General features: G+C 43.3%; 1 protein-coding gene across 1 annotated transcript; it reads right to left on the minus strand.

Moving 5' to 3' along the window:
* Positions 1–230: 230 nt before the first annotated feature.
* Positions 231–20,418, minus strand: LOC311500961 (uncharacterized protein; the record flags this gene model as incomplete). The annotated part of the gene is made up of 8 exons (XM_084562600.1): positions 231–1,626; positions 4,279–4,371; positions 13,312–13,490; positions 14,889–15,176; positions 16,975–17,201; positions 18,468–18,555; positions 19,551–19,826; positions 20,373–20,418. The coding sequence occupies 8 exons, from the start codon at positions 20,416–20,418 to the stop codon at positions 1,183–1,185; spliced, it is 1,641 nt and encodes a 546-aa protein (XP_084418726.1). The 3' UTR covers positions 231–1,182.
* Between the last annotated feature and the right edge of the window lie 1,783 nt (positions 20,419–22,201).

Genomic DNA, 22,201 nt, shown 5'->3' on the forward strand with positions numbered 1-22,201 from the left:
CTGACAGGGCTTTTGACAACTCCACTAGGGAGGGGAAAATAAAAACAGATGAGGATGCTTTCTACAGTTAACTGTCTTGCGGGTGTGTTGGGTTTCTTTTCTTTCTTTTTTTTTTCCTGCTGAGGGGGTTAGCATCGTTAGCATGGGCGAGAAGACGCTTCAACAGGTTCCTGCAGCCTTGAAAAGTGGCAGATCTGACGCCGAAGACATTAGATAAAGGAAAACAACCACAGGCACTCACATGGGAGCGGTGGCGCTCGATCTAATTGAGCTTATTCCAGAGAAATACCACCCCGAGTGGCCTTTTTTTTATTTATTTATTTGTTTTTTTCTTCATGGATACGGCGAATGAGCGCTGAAACAAGCACTTTTAGCGTGAGGCGTGGAGGCGCTCTCTGACATGATTGTACTGTTAATAATAGAGTCTGCGTGTGGGCGGGTTGAAACGCAATCATCGCAGTGTTTGTCTGATGCCGTGAGAGCGGAACAAAAGTGCTGTCGGAGGCAACGCAACTCAAAAAACATAAAATAAAATGGGGGATGCTCTCGTGGCTGTTAGTAGCCGCGGCCTTAGAAAATAACGTCTGATCCGTCGGCGAGTACTCACTCCACCTGTCAAACTGTCAAACTACTGTTATTTATTCGACAGCCTCTTGACAGGAGCTTAAACCATCGGATCCCATTTCGGTGTTTCCCTAAAAAGTGCTGAGAGTGTTTTACCCTTGTCTCATCACCGTACCTGCTTCTGGAGCCTGTGCTTCTTTGGCACGTTGCAGCTTGCATGCAGTCTACTCTAAAGTCAGCATTTTCCTGTAGATCTGAACTACGATATCTTCTTCTCTAACGTTTAATTTAAAGGCATGCGTTTTCCATATGCACTGGAAATGTATTTGTTGTTCTTCTTCTTTAGTTTGATGGGGTGTGTGTGGTGGTTCCTCTTTTACTTTTTCAGAGCGTAGTGCATTAAATTCTGAATTGTGCATTTTGTGCGACTGCCTTTTGATTATTTTTTCTCCTATAGGTTACACTGACATCCGGATCCAGGCATCACGTTTGCTTTTTTTTTTCTTTTTTTTTGTCTGTGGTTTAAATGCAGTGATGATAAACTTTGTTGAAAAAGAGTCCTGCCAGATGGTGGTGGAGACGTGAGTTAGAAAAACAAATACACCTGGGTTCTTCCTCTCAGGTGCTATGAGCCGACTCCTCCTTCTCCCCGCCTTCTCCGCTCTCGGCTCCTCCTTCTGTTTTGGCTGAATCTGACTCGGCGGTGCCCCTGGAGGCGGCGCCCGGTGACGCGGCACCCCGCTGGCTGCCGTCGGGGGTCGCAGCCGCCAGCGAGCGAGGGTTGGACGCGGGGCTGGCGCTCATCGCGGAGTCAGGGGTTCGGCTGGCGCTGAGGTCGCCGTCTGGGACGACGGTGGTCTCCGGGCTGGTGGCTGCTTCGGTCACGGCTGTGGGGGAGACGGCGTTCAGGAGGGGCTTGTTGGAGGCGTAGGTCATCGGGGCGTCGGTGTCGCTGTCGAGCGGGAGGCCGGAGGTTGTGAACTCGACTCCAGAGTCGCTCATCTCCAGGAAGTTGTCTGAGCTGAGAGTCTGGTAGCGGCCTGGTTTGGACACTTCAAGGCCCTGGAAGAGAAACAGGGAGAAGAAGATGGAAGGTCACACAAGAAGAAGGAAAGAGACAACAGCAAAACATATGGGAAAGAGAATGTAGGTGGGAAGAGGAACGAAGAAAATATAGAACAAATGAGGTGAGTAGAAAAAAGGGTTCCCCCAGCAGAGAGGAGGAGGAGGTGGAGGAGGAAGAAGGAAGGGGGGAGGGAGAGCGAGAGAAAGAAGGTCAGAGAAAAAGCAACTTGAATAATTTATGTGCATGTTTCGAGGATTATATTTATAGATTCATATCCCTCGCCCCTGCAGCCAACACTACTTATTTTCCTTGTTACATTTGTACAACTAAAATATATAGTACAGAATAAAAATGGAAATAACTTGCATGACTCGTACAGTACCAGAAACCCCATACTTTAAAATGATTTTATTAGTATAATAAGTAGTTCGGGTTTGCAAGTTATAAGACATCCAGATGAAAATGGATTAAAACTGGTTGAAAATCTATTTAATTGAAGTAGTTTCTAGATTATACTATCTCAACTTGTAGTTATAGCCACAGGCATGAAGAAAGATGTTAGACAACAAATCTGGAAAAAATCTGATCTGATCTTATACACTACATTGCCAAAAGTCTTCACTCACCCATCCAAATAATTGAATTCAGATGTTCCAATCACTTCCATGACCACAGGTGTATAAAATCAATTACCTAGTCATGCAGACTGCTTCTACAAACATTTGTAAAAGAATGGTTCGCTCTCAGGAGCTCAGTGAATTCCAGCGTGGTACTGTGATAGGATGCCACCTGTGTAACAAGTCCAGTCGTGAAATTTCCTCGCTAATAAATATTGCACAGTCAACACAGCAAAGTGGAAGCGACTGGGAACGACAGAGTGGGGTCAGTGGATGCTGAGGCTCATAGTGCACAGAGGTCACCAACTTTCTGCAGAGTCGATCTCTACAGACCTCCAAACTTCATGTGGTCTTCAGATTAGCTCAAGAACAGTGTGTAGAGAGCTTCATGGAATGGGTTTCCATGGCCGAGCAGCTGCATCCAAGCCATACATCACCAAGTACAATGCAAAGCGTCGGATGCAGTGGTGTAAAGCACGCCACCACTGGACTCTCGAGCAGTGGAGACGTGTTCTCTAGAGTGATGAATCACGCTTCTCCATCTGGCAATCCGATGGATGAATCTGGGTTTGGTGGTTGCCAGGAGAACGGTACTTGTCTGACTGCATTGTGCCAAGTGTGGAGTTTGGTGGAGGAGGGATTATGGTGTGGGGTTGTTTTTCAGGAGCTGGGCTTGGCCCCTTAGTTCCAGTGAAAGGAACTCTGAATGCTTCAACATACCAAGAGATTTTGGACAATTCCATGCTCCCAACTTTGTGGGAACAGTTTCTGGATGGCCACTTCCTGTTCCAACATGACTGAGCACCAATGCACAAAAAAAGGTCCATAAAGACATGGATGAGAGAGTCTGGTGTGGAAGAACTTGACTGGCCTGCACAGAGTCCTGACCTCAACCTGATGGAACACCTTTGGGATTAATTAGAGCGAAGACTGTGAACCAGGCCTTCTCATCCAACATCAGTGTCTGACCTCACAAATGTGCTTCTGGAAGAATGGTCAAAACTTCCCTTAAATGCACTCCTAAACCTTGTGGAAAGCCTTCCCAGAAGAGTTCAAGCTGTTATAGCTGAGAGCAGATGAGCGAATACTTTTGGCGACATAGTGTACATTAAGAGTTCACTGACTTCTACAGAGGCTTCAATCAGCCCAAACTCCCTGAACTCTAACCACTTTACTTTCCTTACTGCTCTTCATTTCAGGTCCCTCCCTTAAACTTTAATCTGTTCCTTTGCTGAGTGCAGTGTGTGTGTGTGTGTGTGTGTGTGTGTGTGTGTGTGTGTGTGTGTGTGTGTGTGCGCGCGCACGGTTGATTGCCTTTTAATTACTTTTGGCACTAAGGTGACATTATATATAGCTGCTGGTTTCTGCCAAGCAGTCTCAAACATAAGGACGGTTAATGATCTTTTGGTCTTTAAATAAATCTTTCTTTCTTTTGGACAATACTCTGATGCATCTCGTCCTAATGGTCATCCGGCTGTAATGTTCCTACATCTCTCATCCAAATAATCGTTCAGCCTAAAACTCTGCTGGATTTATTGATCTGCTAACCTGATTTCCACTAACGGCCTAAAAACGATGAATATTTGGAGCATTTAGAGCTTAATGCTTCAATAATCTTGTTTTTGTGGCCGTTTGGCTGCAGTAGAGACAAGTTGTCAACACATATTATCATATTTTAAGTTGAATTCACAGCTTATTTGCACGTCAAGGAGTTTATAAAGCTGTTTGTGGCTGCCTGATGATGGCAAGTTCAGTATTTACACTCTTTTAGCGCTAAGCACCTGAGAAAAATAGCTGCAAAAAGCTCCACTATGTTCCCCAGCTAGTTGCTGTCTGGCATATGATGCTGAGTAGATGGAGTACACACAAGACCGAACAAAAAAGTTGTATAGTTGCAGCCAAGCAGTTAAAAATAAAGCCAAAGGGTGGCTTTTCCGTTTAAACCTTGTAAACAGTGCAGATTATAGCCACTATAACTACATTTTGTGCAGGTTTTGATTAATAAACAGCCTCTTTGGTTCCACCACTGACCTTGATGGTGACCTCCGTGCTCTCTGAGGGTTTATCACACACGGACTGCGTCAGCGATTCCTCGGTGAACCTGCTGTAAGCCTCGTGGACCACCTGCACACCCAGACGCACGGAAGAAAAGACACACACGGAGGCAGCAGGCGTGAGGAAAATTTTTAGCCACGGCTGCGAAACAATCCCAGAGAAACGGAGCTTTCACACACAGCAAGTCATCAAAAAATACCACTGGATGTGACGTTAACACACACACACACACATATACACATATACACATATACGTTTAACCACACAGAAAGCTCCTAACTACAGATATTAAAGAGAACACTTTGTCCTCGTGGTGGGGGTGGAGGTTGAGAAGAAACAGGGCCTAAACGGCTGTAACGCCTGAGAAACCTCTGTCGCTCTGGGCCGCAGGGACGACGGCGTGAAAGGAGGGACCAGACAAATGGAGGCGAGGCGTCTTCTGACAGGAAAGTTTAAGGGAAAGTGGAGGAGGCGTGAGATGGTCGACGTGTCAAAAGAGAAGTAAAGCAGGTCAGAGGAAAAATGGTGACGGGTTTGAAAGAATGAGGGTAAGAGTCGAAGGAGCACTTTTAAAGACCGAGTCTGGTGAGCGCACGATATTTAATAATTTAAACTCCTTTTAAAGTAAGGATTTGCATCTGTAATAGCTGAATTACGCTTGACTATTGCAGGTTTTCACCTTCTCTAGGTTTATTATCAGTGGCGGGGCCATCAGGGCCAGTAAAGCCTTCTCTGCTGGCCTCGACTTTATCAAAATCACTGACTTACATTTTAATTTTAATCTTATTAAATTATTCCCAATAGCCCATGCTTTTCATTTTATGTCTTGTCTGTCTCTCTGCTGCGGTGCTCTGGTAGTGTAGCTCAGCATTAGAGCTTTTATCCAATCATATTTCAGCCGTTATGTGTTGCTGGAGCCAAAGAAATCTGCCTGGGCCTTTATAGTTAAAACTGCAGGCGTCTGAAGCTTGAAACTCATTGTAATGACGCTGTTTCTTTAACCAATCACATTTCAAGTTTGTATTCTTAGGCCTTCTCTGTGGCCTACGGTAACATCAGTGTTTTCGTGTCCTCTGATTGGATGGCCAGAGAGCCGCTCCGTTTTAGCCAAGCTGGCGGTTGACGTTCATCTGTTGCGAGCCGCACAACTAAATCGTCCCCGATAACGTTCTGATAGATATTGAACCTACGATGGCTGAAGGAGGATTTGACTATCAACTTGGTTGCAGATCTTCTTAGAAAGACATTTTCACGGCGGACTTTGAAGGAAAAGCTGGATATTGTGAGGAAGGGCCGCCCAATCCCAGAGCTAGCTAGCCTGACCTAGTCGGGGGAAAGGGTGTGTCCGCCACTTTCAGGTCAGCAACTATTAGCGCTACCTTTGGCTAACAGGCTCTGAGGAGAACTCTAAATTGTTTCTTAAGTTCTGGTGTGTAAAATGAATTATATTTACATCTTTTATGTATATTTTTGCCATTTTATTGGGTCGACATTGATGCTTCTGCTGGATTTGACGTATGTGGAGCTGCAGTGAGTGAGAGGAGACTTTTTGAATTGGTCCAAGTGAGTTTCTTGCTTTAGTAATGGCATTCATCTCGTCTACGATGCAACGTCCTGTTTTATTGCGTATCTGTATGATGTTGATGGTTTCTATAGCAGTGGCGATCGTATTAAGAGGTGTTTTGGATAAGGTTGGAGGTCATTGAAGGCCTAGGTGGAAAATGCACGGCCATTGAAAATGAATCTAAAATCACAAAATACTTGTTAAAGAGCAGCTGCTAAACAAAAAATAAGTCCTGTGTTTGCTGGAAGTGCCATTTTATATCATCCTTGTTTTAGAGAGAGAGAAGTGTCAAAGAAGAAGAAGAGATGCAAGATAGTTGAGAATGAAAGAGAGGGAAGTGGGAAGAGGCAAGAGTGGAAATGTAAGTATGACCGAAGAGACACAAGTGGAAACTCAGAGACGGATAGTGAGAGTGAGATAAATTACAGAAAATGAGACACAAGAGACTGGAGGAAATAGTTGGCGAGAGGAGAGTGATGGGAGGTCAGGTAGACAAAACAAAACGAGTAGGATGTGAAGAAGCCGCGAGGCAGAGAGAGAGCGAGTAAAGAGGTGTGATTGATTCGAGTTTCACGTCGGCGTCCCGGGTTAAGCCCCCGAAAGGTCGCTGACATCCTCTCACACATGTTGCCTGTGTTCTCACGTCTGCGAGAGAAAAATCCACAACATGTCGGAGTGAGTGGCATCAAGGGCGGCTGCTGTCATCTCAACCTCCACCGTCGGTGCACCGACACGTACGTTAAGCTCCCACGGGACGCCAGAACACACACTGTGAGCACACGGAGACAGTTTACTTCTAAATAACAAAAACATAGGAGGACACATACACCTAAAAGAAGACGGATACACACAGACACGTACAATGACTAAAGCCCTATTCGCACGGGACTAGTTTTATCTGGGGACCTCCGGTAATTTGGAATAATAGCGGAGGTCGTGTGTGATCTTAATCCCGTGCAAATCGGCCATGTCCGTAATCTGTAAAGCAAAAATTGGGGGGTGTTTTTCAAGACTTTTGTTTGATTTTTTTTGCCTCTTATTACTTAAGAATTATGAAGGACGTGCTGTGAATCAAAGTTTGGACAGATGCAACGTTGTAATGTCGCCGACCAAGTTACGTCACAATAATTACTAATGGTTGTTTAAAAACACTAACATAAAGTAATAGTGTCTAATTCTTCATGATTACTGATATTTGAGAGTAAATGTAAAAACAGCACATCACAGTAGAAAGTGTATTTACACCCTGTCACATATTAATCTTGGAAACCTGAACATGAACACACACAACACTGAACAAGAACAAATACAGACACACACACTAAAAACAAACAAAACACACACACAGAGACTTGTTGGGTCAGTAGCTGATTGGCCTGTGACGAAACAAACTCGATGATGAGGAAAGGTTGAACTAGAGGCTCATCACTACTGCCCTCGTGTTTCCTCGTGATTCACTCCAAACAATTATACGACAGTGAAGGAAGAAAGATGTGCAATATGTGTGTGTGTGAGCTTGGTTGGGGATGAAGAAGAAGAAGCAGGAGGAATGACATCAGTGTCACTCTCTCAACTATGATTCTAAGTGGTGCACACTAATGCTGAGGAAATTTAACAAATAGTGACGTTTAAAGATCTGCAGAGTGTGTCTTCTCCCCTATTGAAAAATCTTTAAATATGCAAATGTTTTCCATTTCATCCATGTCACTCATCATACATCGATCAGGCATAACATTATGACCACCCTGCTAATATTGTCTGGGTCTCCAAAACAGTTGTGACTCATCAGAGAATGGACATGGGCCTTCTGAGGGTGTCCTGTAGTGTCTGGCAACACAGTGTTGTTAGTGGGGGACTTTGAGGGGAGGGGCTTCTGTGGATCATCCCACAGATACTTGATCAGTTTGGGATCTAGTGAATTTGGAGGCCAGGTCAACACCTTGTGCTGTTCTTTTTTTTTTGTTGTTCCTAAAGTGTTTTTGTGTGTGTGTCTGTGTCAGGCTGCATCCTGCTGGGGATGGCTGCTGCCATCAAGGAGTGTCATTGCTATGGGGTGGGGGTGCCTGGTCTGGTCTAGGTGGGTGCTACATGTCTAAGTAACACCCACACCAATGAATGCCAGGTCCAAAAGTTTCCCAGCAGAACATTAAACTGTCACAAGATGGTCAATGTTGTTCACTTCTCCCGTCAGTGGTCATAATGTTATGCCTGATCGGTGTCTATGCCCCACTGATTAGCTACTGGAGTTGGATTTAAGGTGCACTCAGAAAAACTTTCCACCTGCAGATTTGTTTGAAATCAGTCTCTGAACACACGTTATTCTGCACAGAGAAACTCAAACCACCTTCAAGAAAGTAAAAATAACCACAACACACTGCTCCAGTGGAGAAGGACTTTAAAACCAAACTTTCTTAAAGCAAGTAACGATTGTTTCTCAAACTCAGACGGAGCCGAGCAGAAACAGTCCTCCCCATAAACTGAGATTTTTTTTTACTTGTTTTAAGAACCCTAAAGCTGCAACACTGAGAGTAAACACTGGATTAAATAGACATGTTTGCTGTTTGCACCCCGACCTGGATCAGCACTGCATCTAAAATCCTTAAAGACACTTCTCACACATGGCTGAGCTTGTCAAAGCGGAGCTAGATGCTGACTCACGACTGGCTTTTATCTGAGCTTTTATCTAATCACCACTAGGAAAGCAAACAAAGCAAATTATTATTGTCTTATTGCATATTTTAGTTAATTAATAGCAAGAAAAAGGCATCATTTACAAAGTCTACCGCAAGATTTTAAATTAATTTCCTACTTTCCTGGCCATCCTTCCATTTCCTAATCACTGATTGGACATTTACATCCTAAATTTAGATCGATCTCATCCTATTCCATTTAATCTACTTAACTAATGCCAATGAAAGATGGACGCTTGATCACAGCTCAGTCACACAAACACTGAAACGTCTGTAAGGATCACAGAGACAGTTTGTTCCAAGTCTTGGCGCCAGAACCGCTTACTCATTGACTTTTTGTCAAATTAGGTCTTCGATCAACTTCTGCCAGTTCATCAAGATTGATAGCAGTTTCTCCTCTGTGTCCAGGATTCGTTTAGTCGACCGATGCTCAATATCTTTAATGGCTTTCACATCGGCTCAAACGCGCCACAATTTCAGCTTTTTAAAATCCTTTGCCACGCATCTTCCGAAACTGTTTATCAATATTATTGTCACGTCAAGTTGATCAAGGAACTTATTTGCCACGGGAAGCAGCACATTTCTCTAGACACCAAAGATAAATGAATAAAAGAGCGGAACAAAGAGAGGCCAGAACAGTTCTCTCACCGAGAAGAGGCTCCGTTTGAGGCTCCTTAGAAGTAAGAGGGAGAAAGGCAACGCACATGCAACAGCGTTAGCCGGGCCAGGAGATCAGAGACATCCAGCTGTGAGCATAAAGGCCTCTTTTCCATGGCCATATTTTCAATTTACCAAACACTCGTGAAACTTAACCAACATGAAAGTCTGAGAACAGTTTTCACTTCAGATTGCTAATCCTCTAAAATAAACACAAACATACAGACACTAGACTGTAGCCCTGAATGAGGTATGATGGAAATTAAAAGTTCTCCCTGCGCCTGAGTGGGTTTTCTCTGGGTGCTGCCGCTTCCTCCCACGGTGCAAAGACATTCATGTTCGCTTAATTGGATCCTAAATTCACTGTGGGGGTGAAGTCAGGTGTGAATGGTTGTCTGTCTCTCTGTGTTAGCCCTGTGATAGACTGGACAGCTGGGTATGTCAAGCTGAACTGCTAGTTTTGTTTTACTCTGGCGTTAATTCAAAGTGTCGACAACAGCGAATTCATACAACGTGCAGATAACGTTAGGAAACCATACTGGGCTATTAATCTCATAATGTCTTGTGAAAAATAGCGTCGTATTGGCCCCGGTTGGTAGAATAGTCCCGGGGAAAGTTTTATTATGGCTTGGGAAAAGTTAAATTCATATTTCTGTATGAATGATTTCTGATAATACATCTGAAAAGACGAATTGTGTCTCATTTTATATAAATATTCATTCTGGTTGGCCTGTGATTTAAAGTCAGTTCTTAATTTCGGCCCGCTCTCTGGTTGAGTTTGACACCACTGCCCTAGAGCATGGGTGTAAGGTCAAAACTGTCCCGACAGAGGGTCCAGTCTGGCCCTAAGGGAAGGGATGAATTTGCAAAATTGCGAAAATTACATAGAAGACATTAAGTTTTCACCAAAACTGGCACCTATTCCTAATTCGTCCACTAGGGGTCACACTGTTTTCGTAAAAGTTGCGTACATAATGCAACAATGAGACCTTAAACAACCTTAAAATCTTTTAGGTGGTTCATAAAAGGATAGTTCATTAAATCTATTTTTTGCGCAAAAACAAAAGGAAAACGTCGTCGTTATTTATAGGTTATTGTGCTATTATTATGGTCCGCCACACTTGAGATCAAACTGTGCCGTACGAGTTTGACGCCTCCTGCTCCAGAGGAAGAAGCTCCAGAAGTGGTAATTTATGGAGGGAATTAAATAAACTCTCATCCTGCGGCCATAGTTCTCGTCTTTGTCATAAATCAAGCAGAGTTTCTTTCGCAAAATGTGACGCATGCGATGCCAAATCCAAACACCTGAGGCTGTTTCTAAAATGTGACGGCTGATTTAGCAGTGACACAGCAATAATGCGTTGAAAATGAAGGAGCAGAGAGAAACACTGATACCGTATGTTAAGGCAGATTAGTAGAAGTAATCAGTCTAGGGGCCTATAGAGTGTGAACTACTCCACAAACCGCTGACAAATTAAAGCAGCTCTGCAAACATCCCATAAAACAGATGGATCTTAACTGGGGCTGATGTGCGAAATCTGAAACATTTATAATCCTCCATCCGTCTCAGAGAAACTTTCAACTCAGCCGCGACATTAATAATCTGAGTTTGTTATACAGCGTATTGTAAACATTTCATCTAATAGTCTCTGCAAAGCAATCAGTCTCTGGTGGCGGATTGTTTACAGCGAGCCAGTCATCTGTTTGAAGGGAGTTTTTTTTTTTTAATTAGCTCAATTTCAGTTTGAAGGATCATTTATGACTCTGGCTCTGGCCAGGGAACGAGGGGTTAACTGTCAATGGTAAAAAGCAAACAGATTATTAGCTTGGGGGAAAAGATATATATAAAGGCAACTTAAAGGGGAATTACCGTTTTTTACAACCTGGACGTTATTTCTGGCATAAAATATGATCGTTTACTCACCCATATAACTTTGGTGTCGTTTGGAGTCGTTCGGACGATATTTAGATCCGCGTATATCCATATAGTGGGAGTGAATGGGGCACCGAAACGTAGCCTCTAAATAACACATTATCTGCCACAAAACTCGTTCATTTCACCAATATTTTGTTATGATACGCTAGTGCTATTCCCCGTTGAGTCCAGAGTTACCTGTTATCATCATCCCTAGGTAGATTGGCCTACGAACCTCTGACCTGGATGATGTCATCTTTGAGCGCCGCGTGCACCCCATGGCTTGTTTACCTGTAATTTGCTACTGCTATTTTTTTGCAACATGGCAGAATATTTTTACGATTCTGAGGTTGTGGATGACGACTTCGTTTATGATGGACGTCCTCACCATTTTGAGCCAGAGTATACGGATGAGGAGCTCGTTGAAAGCAAGATGCAGAGGCAGAGAGAGGAACAGCTGGCCAAAGAACAACAAACCGCTGCACGTCCACGAATAGATAACAGGTAACTCCGGACTCAACGGGGAATAGCACTAGCGTATCATAACAAAATATTGGTGAAATGAACGAGTCTCGCAGCAGATAATGCGTTATTTAGAGGCTGCGCTTCGGTGCCCCATTCACTCCCACTATATGGATATACGCGGATCTAAATATCGTCCGAACGACTCCAAATGACACCAAAGTTATATGGGTGAGTAAACGATCGTATTTTTTGCCGGAAATAAGGTCCAGGTTGTAAAAAACGGTAATTCCCCTTTAACTTGTCTGGATTAGCTTCAAATTCTGTTTCCATGAGACAAGCTGATTTATTCTCAAATTTGACACCTGCTTCAGGGATTCAACGCGTTTTTTATCAAGCGCTCACTCAACTGATCTGGACACACCGTTCAGATAATTCGGTGCTTGTATCGAGCCACCATCCCTCAACAGAGCGATCAATCTCTAAGCCCGATGTTTAGGCGTTTTCTTCGGGTGAGTCGTCTGTCTGTAATGGGCTTTTAATTGATCCATAAATTTAAGTCTGTTAACAAACTGTCTTTCTGTGGGGACGCTGGCTGAAAGGTGAGGGTTAACTGTCAGCTCGTCTAAATCACCCAATCAGACGGTTAATCAGGCGCCATTGAGCAGGTAAACAGAACGAGAGGCAGGGTTTTATTTCTTTTTTTTAAAGAGGCGGTTGGAAAACAATCACTTGTTTGTGTTTTGTCCCCGGAGGGCTCAGTATAATTGAACTGAATTTTATTAAAAATTGACTTTTTTATTTATTTATTTTTAGAATGAGAAATAGACGGTAATGAAAGCAGCTCAAAAGGCTCTTAGGTTGTAAAATCCACCAGGCTTTTAAAAACATTTCCCTCTGAAACTGATTAACGGGACAAAATTACAATAAATTTTGGTGCAATTACGCAAAATAAAAGAGGCACGTTTTACCTGGTGGGTGCTAAACTCTGCCTTTGTGTGACAGCACTTTTTGTTCTGCACCCTACAACAGTTCTGCAATGATTTCCACTTGTAACGCTAATAAATAAAAATGCATTTGGCAGCCGATCGCGAGCACACGCTGCAATTTCAGGAGCTGATGCGACAAACACACTGCTGCTGTTTCGGATAGCGTCGCTTCCTGTCGGGCTGCAGACCGGAGCTTGTACTTCATTAAAATTTAAAACGTGACACGGTGTGAAAATGGCTTCAACCTCCAGCATGCAGGCCTCGTTACTGTAATTACTGAAGAGTGGATGTCACTTGCAAAAGTCCAACTGAATGATTGAAGTGAATTTGCAGAGACTGGTTGTAATATAACATGAATTAGGTCGTTTTCTACTTTCTTTTTAGGCTTTTAATATCAGTATTGCACTCAGTTATGTTTAAATCTGTAGATCAGTGACATACTGTATATAAGAGACAAGACTGGATTAGGGGGGGAAAAGAAGCATCCTCTGCTACAGCGATCTGTTTAATTTGGCTGCGAACATGTTTGTCAGGTCCAGCACCGTAGGGGAGGAGGCTGACCATCTTGACTCCCGCAGCAGGAGCAGAACTCTCGTACACCTTTAAATCCCATCACACAATCACACGCTGCATAAAAAATAACAAAAAAAGCACTGCTAATTAAACAACCTGTCTTGTCTTACTGCATCGACCCTACTGTCGAGTGACGGCGGCGCACCAGCTGGATGTTACCTGTCTGAAGGCCTCGCCGTCTCCCTTGCCGGCCTGCTGAGCGATGAGCAATAGCTTCTTGTTCTTCTCGTTCCTCTTGTGCACTTTATACAGACAGGACAGCAGGCACACCAGCAGCATGAAGGCGATCAGGCCCAGCATGGAGAGGATGGCCACCGTCAGGGGAGGCAGTTTGTACGCTGAGAGGGAACAAAATAAATAAAAATAATGAGTCCTCTGTGAATGCTTCAAACCCGGGAAGGTACAGAAATCATCTGTCGTCTTTCTCTTTTGAATATTGTTTTCAATTAGCATGAAAATCTAGTTAACAACTGAACTAGGAATGTCAAAATAAACACAAAGTCACAGATTTGACATTGGCGCTCTTATCACGTCGATCAATCACACATACACCAATCAGGCATAACATTATGACCACCTTCCTAATATTGTCTAGGTCTCCCTTGTGCCTCCAAAACAGTTGGGACTCATCAGAGAATGGACATGGGCCTTCTTAGGGTGTCCTGTGGTGTCTGGCTACAGGATGTTATGGGGGGGGGGTCTTTGAGGGGAGGGGCCTCTGTGGATCATCCCACAGATACTTGATCAGTTTGGGATCTAGTGAATTTGGAGGCCAGGTCAACACCTTGCGCTGTTCTTCATAGTTTTTTGAGGTGTTCCTAAAGCGCTGCTGCCATCAAGGAGTGCCATTGCTATGGGGTGGTCTAGGTGGGTGCTACATGTCTAAGTAACATCCACATGAATGAATGAATGCCAGGTCCAAATACGTTTCCCAGCAGAACATTGAATTGTCACAAGATGGTCAGTGTTATTCACTTCTCCTGTCAGTGGTCTTAATGTTGTGGCTGATCGGTGTATGTGTCTAACGATTCAAAACCTAAAACAGAAATTTGTGCCGCTTTTTTTAATACAGTTGCAACTTTAATTCTTGCTGCATGTATCTGTAATATACAACACACTCTATATATGTCTGAAGGGATTTATCAACTATTCAGTCATCCTAATGCAAGTGTATTATTTCAGTGGTTTCAGTCCTTCAGATTCTCTTGTACACTCTGTGTAATAACATAAATGCATCTAGGGCACACAGCACCGAGGTGTCAGGCGACCACTGTGTTCACTCATTCAGCACGTTATTGCCTTCATTATTTACGTTTATGTGTTTGGAGTATGTGAAAAATGATTTTGTGAAGACATCTGCATCCTATTCCTTGTCTCTGCTGCCAGCAACTATGAGTCATACAGCCAAGGTGCATTCTGGGTCTCTCTCTCTGTCTCTCTCTGGTTTGTCTGCAAGTCTAACAATGTGGTAGAAACGCAGTAGTAAATCTGGGATCTTTGCTTCAGGATGTGTCGTCCTCCTTCCATAAATACTCAATTACAGGTTTGACAGTCACATTACACTGACTCACAGTCGTTATGCTAATAAGCTTAACTCTTTCCACAAACTATCTACATCTCATTAGACTACGTTTGCTTTTGTTCCGCAGAAAACTGCTGCTAATTAGTTTATTGTGCCTGCCAGCTCGCGGCGACGAAAAATCACAGCACGCATTCAAATGTGCCTTTTCTCGTACCTTTTACCTCTATGTAGACATTAGCCACGGGGGAGCCGGCCAGGTCCGTCACTTTGAAGACGCCCGAGTCAGCAACGTTGACTTTCTTCATGATGAGCTCCGATCCCTCCACGCTCAGCCTGCCCTCCAGCAGAGGGTCCAGAGGCGTCACCACCACGCCCTGTACCACGATGTCTCTGTCCTGATTGTCCGACTTGGGCCTGTAGACGATGTTAACGTTGGAGTGGTGCAGGTAGAGCTTGGTCTTCATGTTTTCTCCGTAGTTGAGATGCAGAAAGGTTTGGTGCTCTGTGGATGGCCAAACAGGAAAATACTTTATAAACAAAATATATATAAAAAAACGTTGAACAGGTGACAACAGCTATGTTCCCAGAGGATGATTTGGTTAGCCACTTGCTCCATCAGCTGGTTAACATATTTGCTTTTGAGTGATATGAACAACTGTTAGATGGGTTGCAATGGAATTTGATACACACTCGTTTTCCATAAACTATGAATTATTCACCACGTTATAATATTTTATTTAAAACCCTCGTATTGTCTTCCCGTCGACCGTGCAACGTTTGTCCTCCCGAGTCAAATCTGACCCGGTTTGTTTGACTATTTATGAAGCCAAAAATAAAATGTATAACCTTATTCTGTGTTACACTCTTTTAGCCAACTTCTGTTTAACTAATTACTAGATATTGTACACTTCTTTTCAGAATCCATAGGCAGTAGGACCATGTTTATATCAAATTATGTCATATAGACACATTCGGTTAAAGGGGAACTACCGTTTTTTACAACCTGGACCTTATTTCTGGCATAAAATACGATCGTTTACTCACCCATATAACTTTGGTGTCATTTGGAGTTGTTCGGATGATATTTAGCTCCAGTGGAGCGCCACGTATGTCCATATAGTGGGAGTGAATGGGGTACCGAAACGCAGCCTCTAAATAACGCATTATTTCACCAATATATTGTTATGTGCGGTGCTCAGAGATGACATCATCCAGGTCAGAGGTTAGTAGGTCAATCTACAGACCCTGGATGATGATTACAGGTAACTCCAGACTCAACGGGGAATAGCACTAGCATATCATAACAAAATATTCATGAAATTAACAACTATCGTGGCAGATAATGTGTTATTTAGAGGCTGTGTTTCGGTGCCCTAGTCACTCCCACTATGTGGATATACGTGGTGCTCCACTGGAGCTAAATATCGTCCGAAATAAGGTCCAGGTTTTAAAAAACGGTAGTTCCCCTTTAAGTTTGACCTAGAGGACACATAGAAAAGTTAAATTATCAGTTTAAAAAACACCTGCAGCAACAATAAATCTATACTCGTTTTAATGCTAACTGAATGCATGACTGTCTTGTGTAGCTGTACACTTTTAAAGCCAAGTGTCATGCTCTGATTTACAGCTGCAGTCGCCCAGTATCCCTGAAGGCAGGTTGAACCTAATTTTGCATATATTTAATAATAACGACTTCTTCTAAGAGGAAATCATTTTTAAAAAATAATGAGATATGGGAGCAAACAAGCCCAAATTAATTTTTGTAGAAAGTCTGCGAAAAACGTTTTTGTTTTTTTTTAAATGTTTTTTTTCATTGACTGTGTAAAAGTGAGCAATGCGTCGCCACTTCCTTGCATTTGTCATACGCTATTTTCCAGGGGATACAGGCGGCGCCATCTTGCCACTTTGGAGACAGAACTGGCACTTGAACTTGCATCATCATTATATTAACTACCTAAAGCGACAGAAACCATCCTTGAAAACAACTATTGGACATGTATTTTAGTGTTTTAGTTTGGCCCAAGTCCCGCCCACTAACATGGAGGGGGTGGAGCTTATGAGCTATACTGCAGCAAGCCACCAGGGGGAGCTCTACTTGCTTTGGCTTCCCCTTTAAGGAGCAGTTCCATCCATCTTTACACAGTCTATGTTTTTTTCAACAACCTCATAAAGCTTTTACTGTATTTACATCAAGTCAGTACACACTCAGATCTATATAATTCATGCACAGAAGAGCACTTTTGCAGATGAGATTGTTGAATTAATCAGACTTAAGAGGAATCTCTCACGTCTCTCCTCACCTTTGACGTTCAGACAGCTCCTCATCTTGATGTGGTCCTCGTGGTCCAGCACCGTGAAGCTCCCCTCGTCCGTCATCCTGACCGAGTGCAGTATCACCTTCTTCTCCGACACGCCGAGGCGTCGCACGTACTCCTCCGCTACACCCGTCGACTTGTTGTACAGCACCACGAGCGGAGGATCTGTTGTGTGCTGAATCTCCGTCTGGTTGACTTTAACCAGATTGGGCCTGAACATGAAAAACAGAGTACAGTAGATGGAAATAGATGTTACCTGAGCGAACATAGTGAGTGAAGTCACAGCAGGTGTTGTAACTCTTTCTCCTATCCCTCCTTCCCCATCTACTTCTCCTCATCCTTCTTCCCCTTCTTTTCCTCATTCTCCCCTTCCTCCTACTTCACCTCTTCTTACTCTTCCTCCTCCTCCTTTTCATCTTTCTCCCTCTCCTCCTCCCACTCCTCCTTCCCCATCTACATCTCTTCCTCCTCATCCTCTTTTGTCTCTTCTCCCTTCCTTCTCCTTCTTCCTTCTTGTGCTCTCTTCCTCCTCCTTTTCCTTTACCTCCTTGTCCTCCTCACACTCCTCATCCTCTTATCTCTCTTCCTCCTTCTTTCTTCTTCCTCCTCCTTGTCCTCTCTTCAATTCTACTCCTATTCCTCCTTCCCCATCTACTTCTTTTTCTCTTTCTCCTTCTTCTCCTTCTTCTTCCTCCTTGATCTCCCTCATTCTTCCCTTCCTTCTACTTCTCCTCTTCTTACTCTCCCTCCTCCTCCTTTTCGTCTTCCTCCTTCTCCTCCTCAACTTCTTCCTCTTCATCCTCTTTTCTCTCTTGCTCCTTCCTTCTTCTTCTTCCTCATTGTCCTCTCTCCCTGCTTTTTTCTGCTCTTCCTCCTGTTCCTCCTTCCCCATATACTTCTCCTTCTCCTCTTCCTTCTTCTCCTTCTTCCTCCTCCTTGACCCTCTTCTTCTACTCTATCATTCTCTCCTTCCTCCTACTTCTCTTCTTATTCTTCCTCCTCCCCCTTCTTTTTGAACCTTCTTTTCCTCTTACCCCTCCTCCTTTTTGTTTTCTACCTTCTCCTCCTCCCACCCCTCATCCTCTTTTCTCTCTTCTTCCTCCCTTCTTCTTCTTCTTCATCTGTGTCCTCTCTCCCTATTCCTCTTTCCCCATCTAGTTCTCCGTCTCCTCATCCTTCTCCTTCTTCTTCTGATACTCTTCCCCATTCTCCCCTTTCTCCTACTTCTCTTCTTCATCCTCACCCTTCATCTGTCTTCTTTTCCTCTTTCTATGCAAATGCATCCTGCAGGCCAGACTGGACCCTCCAACGGGCTGATATTCGCCCGTGGGCCACACATTTGACAATCCCCGCCTTAGAGTTTGTTTTACATATAAACACTGTTCCTTGTACTCTGTTCCTGGTTGTAACTTTACGTCAGAACAAAATAAATTACTATCCAACAAACATGACTCTGGGTTTTGTACAGATTACCGTACCTGAACTCCAGGGTGATGGGGCCTTTGACTCGACTGAGATGGATGGTATAAGATTCCCCGTACTTTACCACTTGCTCCAAAGCGCAGTCTGATCGTCAAAAACAAGAGAATTAAAGGTCAAAGGTCAAGAAGGCCTGCAAATTTCTCATGGTACGCGCAGTTTTATAACAGCTCTCTGAAGTATTGCAGTATTTGTATATTTTCATTGTGTTGTGTTCATTGGTGCAGTCTCTATAACCACTAATACTAACACATCAGACTATATCCGACTGATTCTGGGATTACTGCTGATGCAAACGGAACGACTTGCAGTTTTGCAAGTGTAAACACAATATATGTGTTAGTGAGCTTAGCGCTTTGATATCAAAAATGTGTCTAGAAAACAAGACAACTGCTTTTACTATGTGCTCTGTTCACAGCTATAGACTAATAGAAAGAAGTCAATTAAGGCCTGACTTCTTTATTAAAACATCAGTTTGTTTAGGTGTCCCCAGAATTCTGTGCATTTCCTGTAAAGCCAAAGGACTGAAATGTTTGCAACTGCAACTTAACTCTAACTTTTCAAGCCTTAACAGAATGTATTCCAAAAAATACTGACTGTCAAAACTTTGACTTTCAGACAGAAAAAGAACTTTGAGAGACTTAGGTCAAAAGTCAGAAAGGTTTCTTTAACCAGCCATTCACGGAGAGTCTAATTACAGGTTCTCTGAGGAGAGAAGCTCCTCAGGCTACCTCCCCCACACACAGCACTTAAACAGATAATCTTGGTATGTGGTTTCCATCGTAATGTGAGCGCTATCACTCCCTAATCACTTGTTGCTCGCAACATCCTCAGTGCAAGGACCGTGTGAAGACAGAAGAACAGGTGAGAAAACATTGTGAATCCAACCATAGAGATGTTAAACAAAGGATTATGCATAGGTTATACATTTAGTTGTGTCATTGTTATACAACTCCATCTATGTGTGACTAGTCTAAAGGTGAAGGTAAGGTGAGCATAGAACACAATCAATGATACAATCAGTAGTACTTTTCTACCACTTTCAAGCTGAGCTCTGGGGGAGAGCGCGGCCAGAAGCTTACCCCTGACAGTGAGGACGAGATGGGTAACGCTGGAGTCGTTGATATTCTTAATGACGTACGTGCCCTCATTCTCCTCCTGCACGTTATCCAGCACCAGGTGGTCCAGAGAGTTGACATAAGCCTGTTTGTACTGGCTGTTCACCTGGCCCGCCTGCATCAGGAACACCTCAGCGGAGTTGTTGGTCCGGGGCTTGAACAGAACCTCTGCGACGTTCTTCGGCGGGATGTCGATGTGAACGTCCTCGCCGAAGAAGGCTGTCCGGTGTTCCTCTGTGACTGGAGGAATCAATCAACATGTTTTAACAGTCATTTCAGATAAAGTTTAGTTTCTGATGAGAACTTATCTCTAAAGCTGTATGTTTCCTCGTGCACATTATCTGAAAAAGCATTCTCAGTCATGCAAGTAATGATGCATGTTTACCTTGCATAGATGCTGACACAACTGTGGTAGAGAAGATGGGAAGGAGTTTATTTTAATGTGCATGTTAAATAATACAAAGTCCTCTAAATAAATCTGTTCCTTTGTTCAAAAGGGAAAATGTGCTTTTCCAGATAGTATGAAATCATTTGAAATGTAAATTCTTCTCATAATAACAGCTGAAAATAGACCAGATGTACATAAATAAATAAATAAATCAACCTGACTCTTCATAACAAAAGGAAAGAAAGCAATTAAGTGCAAATGAAATAGAGCACAACTTAATTTAGCTTATTTGGCGGAGGTATTCACGGAATCTGTGCAATTTGGTTTTGCATGGACTTTGTTTCAGCCATCCATTTATCTGAACTCTCCCCCAAGTGTCTGATTACGTTTGTGCTTACCGGTGCAGAACAGGGCGCTAAGCACGGCGGCGCTGATTACTTTCATCTTGAACAGCCGATCTCTGCAAAAAAAGAAGCCCACAAGACAATACACAACAAATGAAAAAAGGCTTTTTATAGCACCAGCATGGCTCAAAGGAGTCATTTCAAAAAGAGATATCCGCCATAATTATACCAGAATAAAACATCTTTATTTGGCATGGTATATTTGCTCAAACACTTGAGTTAGAGGTGCATTACTTAATTGGGCCTCATTTAAAAACAACTAATAGAAGTGTGCCAACATCAATCTCCACGCGACCGAGCCAAACTGTTTGGCGTTTCACAAATTAGCTCCTCAAACATCGAAGGGTGGAGCACTGCCAACGCTCCACAGCAAGAAAATCTATGGTGCAAAGTAAATTTAACTATTGAGCCAAGTCCTACACATAAAATGTCATCAAAGCACTGAAATGCATGCACCAGGGTTATTATTCTCCTCTGCGTCCCCACTGGCCTTGCAGTGGAAGTGCACGTTTGGTTGGGAGGTGCACGGGCTTGATTGCCTCAACCAGCCACACCTGAGAGGGTTTAGATCACAGGTGGCAAACATATGGCCCGTGGGCCAAAAGCAGCCCGGCAGAGGGTCTAATCTGGGCCCGCAGCATGAATTTACACAGAAAACTGCAATTTTTCAATGAAAATAACTGCTATCACTAATTTGTCCACTGTTTTAGTCAGAGAACTTGACAGAACACAACACTGAGACCCAGGACTAAACAGCAGACAGCAATGTGCCCAAACTGCACTTATTTTTCTTAAGAAAATTCATTTTTTTAAGTATAATTTATTAAATGTAAACATTCTCCTAATTTACTTGTTATTTTTTGCGCTAAAACAAACAGAAAAAATTGTTAGTATGCTATTATCTTACTGATCCCGCCCGCTTGAGATCAAATTGGACTGTATGTGGCCCCCGAAATTAAAATGAGTTGAACACCCCTGGTTTAGATGAAAGGCACGTCTGAAGTTTAGTGCAATCAACTGAAATAAATCAGTTAATTGTTCAAAAGGTATTTTTGAAACCGGTCTACACTTTATGTTGTGGTCCCGAAAGCTACACAAAGACACGGCATGTGGAGATGAAGAGCAGCGCTTCATGACTCCAGCGGTGTAGTAAGTAATTAGAAACTGCAAGGAGTGGAAAGAACGCAAGATGAAGGGAGGAAGGAAGACAAGAGAAACGGCGCAAGAGGAAGGAGACGCTCTAGGCATGAGATTTAAATGCAAGAGTGGATGCGCGTCCCTTTAGGGCGATGAGTTGGACGGCAGCCAGCTGGCACGGAGAGACGCTGACCTTTTGCCACTACTGCACTGGATTAGACGGAGCAGTCGTAGCACAGTTATTAAGGTGGGATAATGAGATGGACGGATAGCGGGAGAGAAGTGAAGAAGCAGCTAGGAAGAGAAGGAAAAACAGGTCTTTTTGAAACAATCAGATCTTTGCGAAGCCTAGAACTCAAACAGAAGTAGTTTCTTTAGTATGAATAAACTTACCTGCATGACACAAATTTAGAAAGCAGTCATTTCGCACCCAGACAACGAACACGACGGCATGCGAGAGTGACAAACTAAAGAAACCAGGCAGTGTGATGTTGTGAAATTAATTAGACTCATCTACACTGTCTTAACACCAGCCCTACAACTGCTTTGACACTTATGTGACAACAAGCCAATCCAGTCGCTTCCAGCCTCGGCACAACCCTTGTAGCACATCCATAATTGAGCGGCTGACACTAGTGAGTTCAAAAAGCCCGTTCAGCAGTTTAGTGAATATGCACCAGCACCGA

Source organism: Chelon labrosus (genome assembly GCF_963514085.1).
Source record: "Chelon labrosus genome assembly, chromosome: 16".
Lineage (NCBI taxonomy): Eukaryota > Metazoa > Chordata > Actinopteri > Mugiliformes > Mugilidae > Chelon > Chelon labrosus.